Source organism: Aptenodytes forsteri, unplaced genomic scaffold (genome assembly GCF_000699145.1).
Source record: "Aptenodytes forsteri isolate BGI_AS27 unplaced genomic scaffold, ASM69914v1 Scaffold41, whole genome shotgun sequence".
Classification (NCBI taxonomy): domain Eukaryota; kingdom Metazoa; phylum Chordata; class Aves; order Sphenisciformes; family Spheniscidae; genus Aptenodytes; species Aptenodytes forsteri.
The window spans coordinates 3496585-3512290 of record NW_008796211.1 but is presented as its reverse complement, the minus strand read 5'-3'; the positions used below and the strand labels follow the sequence as shown (position 1 = coordinate 3512290).

The 15706-nt window shown below is 35.6% G+C and overlaps 1 protein-coding gene across 1 annotated transcript in view; it reads left to right on the top strand.

The window, feature by feature from the left end:
* Positions 1-2106: 2106 nt before the first annotated feature.
* LOC103906391 (uncharacterized protein KIAA0825) overlaps positions 2107-15706 on the top strand; it is a 160168-nt gene continuing 146568 nt past the window's right edge. The window contains exon 1 of the mRNA XM_009288290.1: positions 2107-2357. Within this exon, the coding sequence (XP_009286565.1) occupies positions 2107-2357 (251 nt within the window). The remainder of the gene's footprint in view (positions 2358-15706) is intronic.

Genomic DNA, 15706 nt, shown 5'->3' with positions numbered 1-15706 from the left:
CCACTTCGTAGCCCTTCGTTGTCTTCCAATTTAGTATTATAGCTGCAACGTGTTAGGAATCCTTCTTTTCTTTTCTCCTGCTATGGCCTCGTAGTGGGGATCTTTACTGTACATCTTACGTCATTCAAATATTTCTCTTACAGTGGTGCAATTCTCAGTTGGCCACTTCTGGTAAGGTTTAAGTCTGCTGTATGTCATATGAGCAATGCAAAGCAAGACTAGTGGAAAAGTAATGATGTCCTACTGTGTCTGCTTCTCGCAACTGTTATGCTTCAGACAACTTCAGAAGTCTGTTTATAGAAGGCAGGGAACTGATGTAAACCATAGTAAAAGCCAGCATTGCCTAAAAACTAGAAATCTCTATTTAGACATTTTAATCTTTGCTAAATCCAGCTCTAGAGAAGTGAAATCCAGTGTGGCTGTGTTAAAACCAGCTTCTCTAAATGTTTTCCATTAATATTCATGGTTACTAGTTTGCAGTTGTTACCTTGCAGTGCAAATTATTACAGGGTATCCATTGCTGGATTACTTGTTAAACTATTGAAAATGGTTATAAATGTATTTGACTTTGTTAAATAGATTCCATTAAAGAATATAAATAATGTAAAGATGAAGCATGGCTTTTAAAAAGCAGTCTTGTTTAAACAGGTTTTTTATAAATTTGATGATAAATTTAATATAGTTATGCATTTTTGTTGACTGTATGATTCAAGGGTAGCAGACTATATTTTAAGTTATTAAAATGAATTTCAAAATGTGATGGTGTCCTTTAATTTAATTATGGATGTTCGTGTAAGTTTCAGACAATAATAACACTCAATAATGAATTTGGATTGATTTAATATAAATATGTATTTCAGCCTATTTTACTGAAGTTTGGCTGGAGAAATGCATTTAAAGACCTGTCTTCTTCAGTGGCTCACTGTATAACAATAGCAATCGAGGATTTTTCAACTAAAATTCTTCAACATGAGCAGAAAGAAGAGTTTTCAGCCGCAGGCTATGCAATGAGTCTTGTAAACAACGAGCAAATGAGGGAGTCCTGCGGAGCAGTCCAACAGGAGGAGCAACCAAAACGAATTGCTAAGGCAGGTATCAAAAGATCTGAAGTTTGAGGGGAGACAGAATGCCAAGGCTGTTTGCCATCTACACTTTGAAGTACTTACAGTACCATTAATATTCTGTATCTTATATAAATGGAATTAAGAAGAAAGTGAGAGGCATTACAATATGAAGCTGAACAGAGCTTTATACAATAGCCCATAGTCTATACTGGAAAGAATTAACTTTTAAACTTAGCTGGCATTATTTTTTTCATCCAGAAAGTTCTAAAACATTCTGATTAGTATCTGCTCTGTTACCAAGTGGTTCGGTGGGAAAATGCTGAAAGCTTTGAAGCATAGCTATGAAGGGATTTCCTGTATTCATATCCTTAGACATGCCATTTAACTAATCAGCATAACCAATAATATGGCCAAATTAGAGTTCTTTGATTTGGCTGAAAGGTCATTTATGACGATTAATTAAATTGTTTTTCTAAGGGAATATGTGTTTGAAAGTTTTTCTATTTAGTAAGCTTTACAACTGTTCTAGCAAATTTGGAATGCTGTTAATGAATGTTTGCTTAAAATAACACATAAGCTTTTGGGACATAATTTTAGGGAGATCAATGTATGAATTTACTAAGAGATGACAAGTTTGTTTTCAAATTCAGTATTAAGAAATGTGTTTGTATATTTTCCAAAATAAATTTGTTTAGAAAATTATCTTTGTTTACAATGAATTAACCTTATGCTTTGAATGCACGTCTAACGAAATCATAAACAAAATGAAGGCATTACTAGCGTAAAATGGTTTTAATTTTTTTCCCCAATATATATTATGCAGCTTTAAAGCAAGAAGGAATGAAATAATAATTCATTTGCTGTAGATAAACATTTCTCCCCTGTATAACAGAATGAAATGTTTGTAAAGCTGATTTAATATATTTATGTTTTATGCCAATTTCATTATTCAAGAATCTGACCCTAGTATAAATTAAACAGTGCTGTCAGAATACAAATAACTTGATGCCACGTTTATTTCTCTCAGTTTTGTTCTGACATCATGGAAGAACTTGACACATTGCTTCCATTGGCTCTGGCATGCAGAGATGATTCTCTTCAGGAAATTAGAGCAAACTTTGTAGAGGCCTGCAGCAAAGTGGCAACAGCTGTCCTGGCAAGACTAGAGGAGAAAAGCAAAGACGTTCCCTCTAAGGCTCCCCTGCAAGACTTGTACGCTGCCCTTTCCACAGCGATATACGTCTTTCAGCATTTTACAATGTATGGCAATTTAATGAGAGAAACGAGCAAAAAGTGAGTCCCGTTTACTTATAATGGTTTAATTCAAACATAAATAATGTAAGACCTCATTCCATTTTGGTGATACAGTATGGTGGTAGTTTTCCAAATTGCATCATATTTTTTAGCACATGCACTGCGTGTACTATTTATGGAAAGACCTGAATCAAAGCTATTGATAATCTAAAGCAGCCATTACAAAACAAATTATTTATGTTTAAGATCTGCATTTGATTTGCAGATCAATATTTTTTATTTATTAAGCTTGAGTAAATAAGTTTGTCCAGTGAACTGAATGTACTCTGCTCTCATATAAATAGAGGGCTAAGGCCTTAATTTCCTTCTCTGACCTTTGCAATAGTTGAATTTTCATAAAATCTGATTTAGCACATAGCAATCTTACAGGACAGTATAAATACACATTCCTGCGCTTTTTCCTTACACCGTCTGTATTCAGTGATGTGAACAAATACATCCAATGTAGGTTTAGAATTTATTTTTCACTGCATGCAGAATAAAAATTATAGAAGATATGAAGTAGTAGTGTAAAGTCTAAGACAGTGTTTGGCCTGGGGGCAATATAACTGCATTTGCTGTGCTTTTAGGAGATTTTGGCTTAAGATACTAGGAATCTCTTTATTGGTCCATGTGTTTCTGGCCATACGTAATTTAAAAGTAGAAACTGGGCCTGTTGGGAGAGACACCTGAACTAGCGCAATTTTCAAGGAATGTATGATTTCTAAGGGGTTGTATGCACTGTTGAGCTACTTTCCCTCTGATGTTCTACTTTCTCCTGCATGAAGTGTATCTTTGTGAATGGGAAGTCTGAGCCAAAATATTGCTCAATAATTCTACTTATGTGTATTATGGAAGAGTTTTGGTACATACCTACCAAAAATAATCTCTGGACTCTGTGTTTATGTTTTCTTTATCACGCTCAGTGCTGATGCAATTATGCTTCAACCCAGAATCTCCCAATAACTGAATGACAAATGTACTTTTATCTCAGAAAATAGGATGAAGTAATATATTTCTCAGTGACTTGGTTAAATGAGAATTTATAGATGAGCAGATATATTTAAAGAACTTGTGAAACAAAGACCAGATATTTTTCAAAAGTGAATGCTAGGTTCAGACTCCAGGACCGAGAGGAAATGAATGATTGATACCTAATAATCAAAACCATTTGCAGTACTGGGGATTGTTACCTCCTACTGCACAGCCTTTCAATCTTTGTCTCTTTGATCATTCTCTCTGAACAGACCCCTGTTCCTAGTGCCCGTCCAGCAATATCAGGAATTCATCAACGTTCTCCAGTTTCAAGTTACAAACTACTGCGTCAGAGTTTGTGCTACAAGCATTTTACAGGATGCTGAGAGCCACCACTGGGATGACTACAAAGCTTTTTATGAGGTGTGAGGTTAAGTTTACTGTGCCTCCCTTTTACAAAATATGTTTTACTGGTTGCCAGCTCTCTGACTAATTAGAAGCATAAGATCAGCATTATTTTTACATAAAGATTATTGGAATTTACTATTTTGAAATATCTGTTATTGCAGGCAAATGTCCCTGTAGAAATGATGTAGGAAAACATAGTCATTTAAAGAAGAGATAAATCATTACCATGGAGTGTTTGTGTCATTTGCTTAATAAAATATTGTGTGTCAAGTTCAAGACATTTATATAGAACTCAGTAAAGAAGACACCATCGTTTTAACTCCTCTTCTTACAGAAAGTTTGACATATGAAAATGAAAGACAGCTATTTTTCTCCTGGAAATTTTGAATCTGATTCTTTGATTTTTATTTTCAATTGGTTCCCCTTTTTACCTTTTGTGAGTGAAGGATGTAACAAAGAAAGATGATCAATATAGTTACCTTCAGCATTCAGCAATATATTTCTGAAATAACTAGTGCCATTTCACCTGCATTTGAAGTCACAGGTCTACTCTTAAACTATAATCCTAATGATTCTGTGAAAACACCCTAAGGATCAAGTGAGTTATTATAATTTATTGGGGTTTTTTCTTCACCCCAGTTAAATGCAGACATAGACTGACATATACTGTTTGAAATTATTTTCACTTAATTTCAGGATGAAGTGAAAGTATTATATGTTTTTTATCAATAATAACTGAGATTTCCTGGAGACAAAGTCCTGGCCTTCCTTATATCATTTGCTGTGTGAGAGAATTAGTGTGTTTTTGTTAAGCATTTTCTAGAATTCTTACATGAGAGAAAACTCTGCATGATACATGCATTCTACAAATGTAATATAAAAAGCTGCTGAGTCAGTGACAAAAATCTGTACTGGACAGGTGATGCAGACCTTAATATGAATACTCTATAAATATGCCCATCCCTCAAAGACAAGTAAATGTAAACATTTTACTTTTGTTTGAATGTTAGCCCCGATGTCGTGGGTTGATAAGAAGATAAGAAATTTAACGGCTTTTGGCAACTGATAAATCGTGATACGATCTTCACTGTCTGTAGTCCATATGGTGCTGTGTCCTGTTTATTAGTGACCCAATAACTATTCACCATGGAGGAAACCTAATTGTCACAAACAGCTGTCTCAAGAAGAAAGAGTATGGATTAGCTAAACAATTTTGTCATTACTGATCAGAACTGATGTGTGTAGGAAGGGATGAAGAAAGCTGGTATCGCAGCTCTGTATTCTTGCAGGACTTGAGGTGGCAAGTACGTAATTTTACATCATCACTTTGCTCTTTTTACTGGGCCATGGGCCTTGGCCCAAGGATGGACCATGATCTGCTCAGAGTGCCTTCAGGAGGCACGATGCTGAGCAGCTGCTGCTTCCATTGAGGTCTTGTAGGCATCCCAAATGGAAGAGATTGGCTTATGACCTATTGCTTGTTACAGAGGCAACATCCTGCTGAAACTTCTAGCAGTGAGAGCTGGCTCCTTCCTAGGTCTAAGCTCAGCAGGAAGTGTGGGGCTCTGCCTCTTAAGTCATGCAGATCCTGCTGAGCTCAGAAAACAAGAGTAGCTTGGAGCCAGGCACCAGAAGACCTTGCCAGTCATCAAGAGCAGGCTGTGGTATGAGCTCCTCCTCTCTCAATGAGAACACACTCTTGCACTTGTGCAAGTCAGGGGGTCACAGCCCTTGCTGCATTTTCAGTGGGATCCACTGCTGTAAACACCCTCATGACCTTGCTTCTTTAAGGGGAAGCTGCACTTGGCTCTCTGCTTCTGCTTGTCTCTTGAGTAGCCTAGCTTTTGAATCTGGTTTAGGTCAGGACCGTCACTACCCTTTCCCCTTTGTCCCCCAGTTTTGACTATTACATGCAACTATAAAAGATTCAGTCCTCATCCGTAAATCCTGAATGCAATTTCATAAAGGAAAAAAATACATTCCCTTGTGTTCCCACAAAATAAGCAAAACATTGCCTGTCCTTTGGTTTTGTGTGCATGAGTAGGGGAGAAGGAAGAGGAAGAAACCTTTCTTTCCTCATTCTTGTATTGCAGGCTTAATTACAAACTAAGTGACAATCCTGAACTTCAGGGATCACATGAAGTTACTCTCTTCTTTTTCCCCAATAATATAGCACATTCAAGTGGTATTAGAAAGAATATGTGATAGCCTTCCTTTCCATTCCCCACTAATGACATATTGACTAATAAAACTGCTTGACTTACTTGATGTATAAGTCATCCAGAAAGAAGACAAAACCACTGAAAGACAAGGGAAGGAAGGAAGGGGCAGGGGACAGTGTCTGTGTTTGATTACACAGAGCTGCAGTTTCCGTATCCATTTATTTGTTTGTTGTACAATGGTAACATCTGAGGAGAACAAGATTGGTAGCAAATGCTTATTACATTCTATAAAAGAATTTTCTACATTGCTAAAATAAAAATAATGTATTTTTAAATATTTTTGGACTTTCATAACCTATTTCAATACCTGCTCATCCATCCTCCCTCTGACGTACATCTAATCCAATACTGGTAACTCAAATTAAAAGAAGAGCCAAAAGACCAATTATGACTGGAGGGTAGACACAGAGATCATAATCACTGTGAGATCACGGAAAGCTTTTAGTATCTTTTGGGAAAGTTAAGCAGAGATTTTGTGAGATCTGAGCTGAGCTCTAAGAGCGCAGTTCCCATTCAGCACTCAGAGTCTAAGCTGCCAGGGAGTGAAATTCTCTGGGTTCATGATCTCACTGGTAGAGTGCACTGAACACCCACTGTGCCACTGGGCCAGCCCTCCAGATTACGTTTTCAAATGGAGCTTTTAGTGTAGCAGACATCTGCTGTAGCTTTGGGAACTTATGTTTTCTAATAGTCAAAGAATAAAGAATTGTCTGTTCAAAGATAATATTGAGTGGCTTATATAATAAAGTGCAGCTGCTTGTTTCCTGATATATAAGCTAAATAAAAGCTCACATCTGTTTGTGTTATACGAAGCCTGCGAAAATAGCAGATGTTTACCAGTAGAATTGTCTAGAAATGGCAACAAATAGAAAAACAGGTCAGAAAAGGGGAATGAGTCTCATTTAAATCTTCAGTGAAACTGTTGCTTCTGCAGTGGAGGTACAATGTTAGAAACGGGGTATTATTCGATTTACTGCTTTAAATTAAATAAAGCAGAGAAAATGAAGCAATTTGTGTTCATCGTTACATAGTTAAAAAGTAAAACTTGCCAACATTCAGTTACTTAAAAAAATAAATGCCCTACATTAGAAAGTCAATTTAGATTTATATTTCTGGTTGTTAAGTCTGCATGGTTTTTGAGAATTTTTTAATTTATTTTTGTAAATTAAAGATCTGACCAAAATAAATTAGCTTACATTAGGCATTCAAACTAATTATTTTTTACCTGGTAAATTTATTCTGTTACAGTTGAAATGTTTTTGCAAAGAAAGGGAAATGTTAGTAAAATGTCTGTAAGGTAGGGTTAGGGGTTTATTTCTGGATAAGTTCTACTGGAATGTACCTCAAAAGTAGTCATGGTAATATATCTAAGAAACCCAGATGTATAGAAATGTATTAATGTTTGAGTTATGCAAAGTTACTAAGTTATGTTATGAGTTATGAAGTAAACTTGTACTTTCTTATGATGATGTTTCAGTATAGCATGCAATAATACTGTAATTTTATTTCATATAAGAAAAATAGGAAGTTATTTTAATATGTCCATTATTCTATTATATCCATTTTTGGTCAATATAATACAATCCTATTTTACCTGTGTGGAAACACTTGTCAAGTGCTTTATTGCTCAAAATAACAGAGTGATTTTTTTTGGTTTGCCTGTTGAAATATGCTTAAAACAGTTATAAGGTGTCCATGCTTCTATGTACAAAGAAAATTAGGAGTATAATTTTCTTTTGAAACTTATCTGTATTACATTTTTCTCTTCTGCATTAGTGAAACTTGGAAATTTGGGTGTCTTAATGATTTGTTTTTCTCTTTTTTTTCTAAATTGAGATTTTAGAGATGCCTATGCCAATCATAAAATTAATGACTAGAGCAGTCGTCACAAGTTTGGTACTTTTCTTCTTTGTAATAATTTACCACATTTTAATATAAAATAGACTTCAAATATTATGGCAGAGAAATACTGAATAATGACAAGTTCCAATAATCTGCTAATGTGGTGTGTTTAAAAAGAAGCCGGATTATTTTGGCTTATTATTATTAGAGAATGCCTATCAAACTCTTACAGTGTTTTAAAAATCATGGGGTTGTTTTATATTTCTGATAATACTAAAATGTCAACAAATTCTTAAAATATTTCTCAACTCCATTGGAATGTGGGAAGTGAAGATTCAAGTCTTTGTTCTGATACAGGTTCATCATAATGCTATTTTCTGAATAGGTATTAGTTGAAACATTTAAATGTGAGTTGAACTAGGTACTTCTTAGAGGCATTATGAATTAACCACTGTGATTTTAACTCCTCTGTATTTATCTCTGTGTCTTATTGGGGTGGTTCTGTACAGACAATGAAATATTAATACCAATGCTGATTCCTTCCCAGAAAATATTTAGTTTCAATGAGTTACCATTATAAGATGAAAAAATATCTTAAAAAATTCTGGACATCTCTTATTATCAGTTTAATTGTTCAGTTTTTATTTTTTTCTGCTCTTACTGCATATCCATTATATATAACCAAAGTTTCGTAATCATGGTTATGTGTGGCAATTATGAACCTGGGGAAATACATATGCTTAAGTAATTTAAATAATTATTTTCTTTTGAGGACAAAGAAACTGTTATATTAAATTCATCTGACTATTCTAGTGAGTACAGAATACTGTATATGTTTTTAGACTAGACTTATAACACTGAGTTTTGAGAATAGGTTAATTAAGGATATAAGAGGTCAAATGCTGTGGTTTGGTTTTGTGGCAGAACTCTAGTTTTATAACTGAAATGGAACATGTGTTTCCTTGCTAATAAAGATGTTTCACATCTTGTCAAGGACCATTTTTTGGTCATCATGTGCCTGAAACTCTTCAGCTATTTCCTTTCAGATTGAATTAATTAGACTTACAGGAACTAAATTGACATTTTGGAAGGTGTGTTTTTATTATTTAATGTTTGGTGGTTTTGCTAGGGGGAAAGATGCTCATTCTCTGTCCAGATGTGGCATTATTTCTGCTGTGCTCTTCATCATGATCTATGGACTATTCTACCTCCCAAGACAGCCCAGGAGATTCTTACAGATGTACTGGAGCAATCTTTGGCTATGCTGTCCTCCAGATATTGTCAGGCCTGCCCCAGTTACAGGAGAACACCACAAATCAGGTAATGGTTGTATATTTAATGCACTCTTTCAATGGATAAAATAAGTAAGTCTTAGTTTTCTGTTATGCACTGCTTTGATTCAAATTTAAATGTTAATGAACACAGCAGAGGGGATAGACACTATGTATTTTGATGTTCATTTTAGTTCAATATGTTTTGTATATTTAAGTATATTTGGCAGTCATATACTAAACCGGGCAGAATCAAAGACCTCTTTTGAACTCGTGGTGAAATTGTTCCATAAACTGCTTGACTGGTTTGAAAGCCTCATGATGAACAGTGCATTGAGGAATAGTGGTGCAACCAAAAATGTGGGCAGAATTGGCAGTATCAAGATTAGAAATCAAGCCATTGATTCATGAAGAAAACTCCATGTGTTCTAATAAAATTTGGGTTTTCTTCAGACTTTTCGAGTGAAAGAGCTACGAGGTCACATCACAAGATTTGCCAGAATGAAGCCAGTGGTGCAGAAGGAGAGAGGAGGAAGAGGCTGTTCCTTCTCCTCTCATTTTAGGAAACGTGAAGCTGGAAGTTCTTCTTGTTGGGATTCTTATGTTTTGCCAGACAGGAGGGTCTCTTTAAGAAATACTAAAGCAGGTGTCTCCAGGTAGACGCTTACCCTACCTCTGTCCTTTCCCTTTCTTATCCAGTGTCTTGTTTGACTGAAGAAATTGGTTTATTTCTCATCCTGCCCCTTTGCTATATATCTTTCCTATATGAATATGTTCCTCTTTTTAGATTTTGAAAGTGATATAGTCCATGGTGGCCAGACGAGTTAAAAATTTAAGAGCTTGTCATTTGTAGGAGATAAGAGACAGCAGAGATATGTTCTGTGTGAGCTAAGAGTTATGTGCTGTCATTGTAAGTTTTATTATGAAAAGGAACAGTGTCATGGAAGCTTAAGTAACTTGCACAAGTTCACATTCTTGGAATAGGTGGGAAAAAAACCAAAGTTTTATTCTATGTATCAAAATACCTATTTGTATGCTCTATTCCTGCACTAATTTATCGTGATTAGGCCCTTCTATATCTTTAGGTACAGAGAGGTTTCCTGGAAACTTTCCTGGAAATTTCCTGGGAAAAAAAATACCCTGAAATACGAAGAATATGTATTGATACAATATTTCTTAAATGTAGTATTAGTCAATTCTATATGAATTTGCTTTAAAAATACTGAACAAGAAAGAACTTTTTACATTGTCGTTTTGTAGAGAAGCTGTTATATTTAATAAGGTGATTCTGGAATTTGTCACTAAGTGAATTAAATTATCCAGTCATGCACAAATTAAAAAAACAATTTTTAATTAATATAATTCAGTAAATTTTTATCACAGAGGTTTTACATATTTTTTTTAATAATACTGTACTTGGGGGGGGATCTTTTCTCCCAGTGATTCTTGAAATTTTAGAGAGCTGATCTGTAATACAGACAAATGTCTGTTCATGTGTGTTTGCAAAGATCTTCCAAAAATGAGATGATCCTTAAAAACGCAGATGATCACATATGCATCCATTGGCTTTTAGGTACTTAGGTACTTTTTTCAGTCGAACTTAATGCCTGCCATATATTTTGTGTTATCCATCTGTTTCCCATCTGTTGTATGTCAGCATGGTTTTGTGAGATTATGTTGTTGTAGTTTGGGTTCTTGCTATTGTTTAGGCCAATGACCCATGATGCTCTGCCAACCAATATCAAGAGGCAAGAGATTACTGACTCAGAAACGTTCCACATCATAATATGTTGCCTGGCAGTTAAAGTTTTGCAAATTGAAGATTTAGTTCACTTGTCATTACTTTTTTGCTCGAGCAGCATTTGAAAATAGTATGTACAGTCTAATTATACTTTATCATGAAGAAAATTAAATTTAATTTTATTTAGTTGTAGTTTAGAAGGTAAATTGTTCCTGTCTAGTGGCACTGTCCTTTGGAAGAGAAAATTTCCATATTTTTTAAGTCTTCTTTTGACTAGTTTCAGTAACAACTTTTCTGTGGAAGCACTGAATTTTTACAGTGTAGTGGATTCAGAATTCCTACACCACTTATGGAAGATGAAATTTGAAGTCCGTGCTATGATTTAGGTATTTTATGTTGTCAGAGGAAAGCTCTATTTAACTGAAATTTACCACTATCCTGATGTCCTAAGTAATGTTATTTTCACTTTTTTTTCCCTACAGAATTGATATTGCAGCAATTTTGATGTCCACTGCAGATATGCTCTGGTCAGTTTGCAGCTCTGTACAGGAGTTTCTGAATCCACGTGAAGACACAGATCTCAAGGTCTATAAAATACATAGCCACTGCAATAGTCTGCTCTCTGTGCTGGCTATTTTAACTTCACCACTGAAGAATTTGTATAAGTGAGTATGAAAGAAACATTCAGTCTGAGATAAAATTGGTTCTTGAGCTTACATGGATAGATCTACAAGGTGAATAATTGTGTTGAAATACAAATGAAATGCATAGTGTTGACACATTTTGATAAACTTTGACTATTTCTCGATTTGGTCTTGAAATTATCTTTATGATCTTACCTAAAGCCCAATTATATCTGCTGGGATTTTAGTAGATTTGGATCAAACTCCAATACTGCACATTTTTTTGTCTGGTGATAACATAGACCATAGTGAATGCCTGGTTTGATTTCTTCCATAACGCAAACAGTAGAATTTCATTAATAATTACTGTCCCAAATTTGCAATTTATTTTTCAGTTAGGACACATTTTGTTAGAAACACATTCTTATTGGTCTAAAAACGTTTACTACTATTGTACCAAAGCCTTTGGTAAGGTTTTCAAGGACTTGTCACTCAAACAATTGAAAAAATTTCATCTTCTTACTAGTTCAGATTTATCTACCTTCAGCTTCCAGATAAATTAGAATGTTCTGCTGTCATCCTGTAATAATCCTGTAAGTACTGGAATTTAAAGATTATTTACTGAAATGATCATCTGGTTACATGACCAGTATGCTTCAACAAATATTGAATGTATTTTAAAAGAGAAAGAGTATAGATGCCCATCTTTATAAAATTATGTCTTCACAAGTCACAGCTGTAAACAAGAGGACACATTACTTGCACTGAAATTGGGTCTGAGTCTTTCATTGCTTTTTCATGCTAAAAATTCTGCTGTGAATTTGGTGTAAGAGACAATACAAAGTGAGATCACAAATTAAAAAAAAAAACACAACAAACCCCAAAACTAAGAAAGCCAAATCCTATTCAACTGGCTTTTATTTTATTATTCTAACTAAGAATATTCTAGGTAATACTAGTGATACAAAGAAGAGGGTAGAGACCTCCTGCATTTAAGCTTCTTTAACTGAATAGTTTTTGTCATGTGTGGCCTCATTTTAATGTTTGTGGGCTCTGAGGGACATGCAAAAGTGGATTGTAACTGGATGTTTGATCTTATACAATGCAGGCTGATGAAAAAACAGCAGTTAAGAAGGTGACTCATGAACAGATTAGGTAGTCCTGCTGTGGCAATAGTAATGGAGGCAGGAATGGACATTGCGGTAGCTGTAACTGCTTCTGCTGTCAATTCTGACATTTCACCCTTCCTTTATGAAAGCCCTTAGAACGATGGACCAAAAGAAATATGTAGTATAGTCTGTTCCTTTTAGCTATTCTAGTCTCCTCCACTAATCCATGTTGTTTACAGATTTATCTTACCTGGAATGATAAAAAATGTGTGCTAACTTGAGAACTCACTGAGTTTCAGAACAAGGTGCCAATGGAGAGTGAGGCAGCATATTTTGTATTTTATGTAAAATGCTACAGATTAACAACTTGGTCATATAGGTTTCATATTTAGGCATATAAATTTCAGTATCCTAATTTGCTTTTCTAGAGATCAAAAACTTGTCATGTGCAGGATGTAGCAGCTCTTTTAATTTACTACAAAGTACTCTGCAAATCATAACCAAAATCTGGCAGCTTTGTTTAAGAATACAAAAAATGTCATATTTTGTTACATAGTTAACGAAAATAATATTAACACTAAAAAACTTTGCTAGAGAGATGATGCATGGTTTTGTTGGGATATTTTTTATTAACTGTGTATTCAGAACTTTTATTTTCAAAACCTGTGAGACTCCGTTATCAAAACAGTTCTTCTCTATTGTATGTTTCATTACAGCCAATGGTTGTCAGGTAACCTAACCCGGTGTCCAGAATACAAAAAAAAAACAGATTTACCAAGATAGCTTCTTGAATGACTATATCCAGTTGGAAACACTTTCATATACTGAATTTTATGTTGAATTTCTAGGGCCATTATTTACCGAGTTGTGCATAATTCATCATGTTAAGAATCTATCAATAACAAATTTAGAAGTTATGCGTGATTTTAAAGGAATACTAATCCTTCATCAGTTCTCTTTACAATTACAGCTGTATAATCAAAATTTCCATCTGTTTGCTTGGCTCTATATCTTTCAAAACTTTGGTAAAATTAGCTGGAAGTGAAATAAAGATTTTTCTTTTAAATCTATCATGCTCTCTTTTGATACTAGAAGATTTCCCTGCAGGGGCTAGGTTTAAATTAATCTTTAGACTGCTCAGGAAAGTTTTATGTAATCAGAAAAGCAGTGATGACAGAACATTGTTTTCCAGGAGTTGTCTAATAATAGGACTGGCTCATTTCCAACTTACTAGAGATGCTCCAGGGAATTGAAATTATTCAAGATCCTTTATTATGTTGTTGAAATGCAACAGAATAGTAGGGGTGCTGAAAAATCAGTAATATCCTTAACTTCATATATAGTGATTCTGGCATGTGCTTTCTTCTTCCTAATTTTGTGATCAAATGTTGTGCATTCTGCTCTCACTTAGAGTTTCGTTTCTGTATGACAAGGCTACTTAGACCCAGTCCTAAATTCACCTATGAATCTTGGGTTATCAGTTTTTAATACTCACTCATTTTTCTGTGCTTCGTTTTCCTCCACTCTTCTCTGGCCTTCCTGAAGTAACTTTAGCATAATAGAAATGTTGGTTGGAAAGGACTGCTGGGGGTAATCTAGTCCAACCTCGTGCTCAAAGCAGGACAATCACCAAGAGTAGTCAGACATGACTGTGTTAGCTGACCCATGTAAACCTCCAGGAACCAAGATTTTGCAACCTCTCCGGGAAACCTGTTCCACGGCTGCACTGCCTTAGTGCAAAGTATTGCCTAATATCTAGTGTGAACCTTCAAAGCTGCTGGCTGTGGCTTGCTGTATCGCACCAGCCCCCACTGAGAAAGTTTGTCAGTGTTGTCTTTGTAATTACTCTTTGGGTAGTTGTAGGCTGCCATTAGATGACTCGACCCTTTAGCCACCTCTTCACCAGAGTAAAGGAGCCTAGATCCCTCAACCTCTTGGCATAGATGACGCAGCCTCGTCCTTTCCGGTTTCCTCACATCCTCCTTGAGCTGTAGGCCCAACACGTGGACAAAATATTCGGTAAGGCTTAACTGTTGCCAAGTAGATGAAGTGAATCACTATCTTTAGTTTGCTTGCCATACTCCTCCTAATGCAGCCCAGTGTGTGGTTTGCATTGTTTCTAGTGAGAATACACTGTTGTCTCATATGAAACACCCTACTGGCCATAAATCCCAGGCTTGGGGTTGGGTAGGGTTGGTACTCAGTCAGTCAGTTCCCAGCCTAGCTTATTATAAATCTATTATAAATCTAATATTATAATTTATTATAAGATAAAGTTGCACTTTACCTCAGTGAACTTTGTGAGTTTCTGTTGGCCCAGTCATCCATGACTTAGCACTCTAGTTTGTTGTGTTAACTATTGTGCTCACTTCCCCCTGTTTAGTGTCACCTGTAAATGTCCTGAATGTGTGTTCTGTCTGTCCACTTTTGTCCGGGTTATTGAGGAAACTGTTGAACAACAGCAGTCTCCAGTATATGCTCCCAAAACTACCAGGTGTTGCTATTTTCTTGCTGCTGGCCCAAACCTCTGAAAAAAGAGGATTTTCATCCCTCGGAATTTCTAGTCATCATAGTCTTACTCACTGACAAGGTTGTTGTCAGTTACTCAGTTATCTGTCTGTCCACTTTTGTCCGGGTTATTGAGGAAACTGTTGAACAACAGCAGTCTCCAGTATATGCTCCCAAAACTACCAGGTGTTGCTATTTTCTTGCTGCTGGCCCAAACCTCTGAAAAAAGAGGATTTTCATCCCTCGGAATTTCTAGTCATCATAGTCTTACTCACTGACAAGGTTCTTGTCAGTTACTCAGTTCAAGTAGCTGGGTTTTGTGCAGTGGATTTAGCAGTTTCAATGTTGCTTGTGGATTTCATAGGAGAATCCAATGCTGTTCTTCATTCATTATTTTTTACAAATTGAAATTATCCAGGAGAAGTAGGCTGGCCATGTGCAGTACAACAGACCCATTTATGACTTCAGAGTAGAGACTGTCTTCTGCACCAGGTTGAGGGTGCTCAAGTTGGAGCAGATCTATTCTTGTGCTTTTTTCTGTATTCCTTACTGAGCAGATGACAATCTTTCTGTTAGGGAAGATCATAAAGAGTAAGGTGGATGCAGCTTTTTGTGATTTCATACTATGAATTATTATATCTTACTTTCTC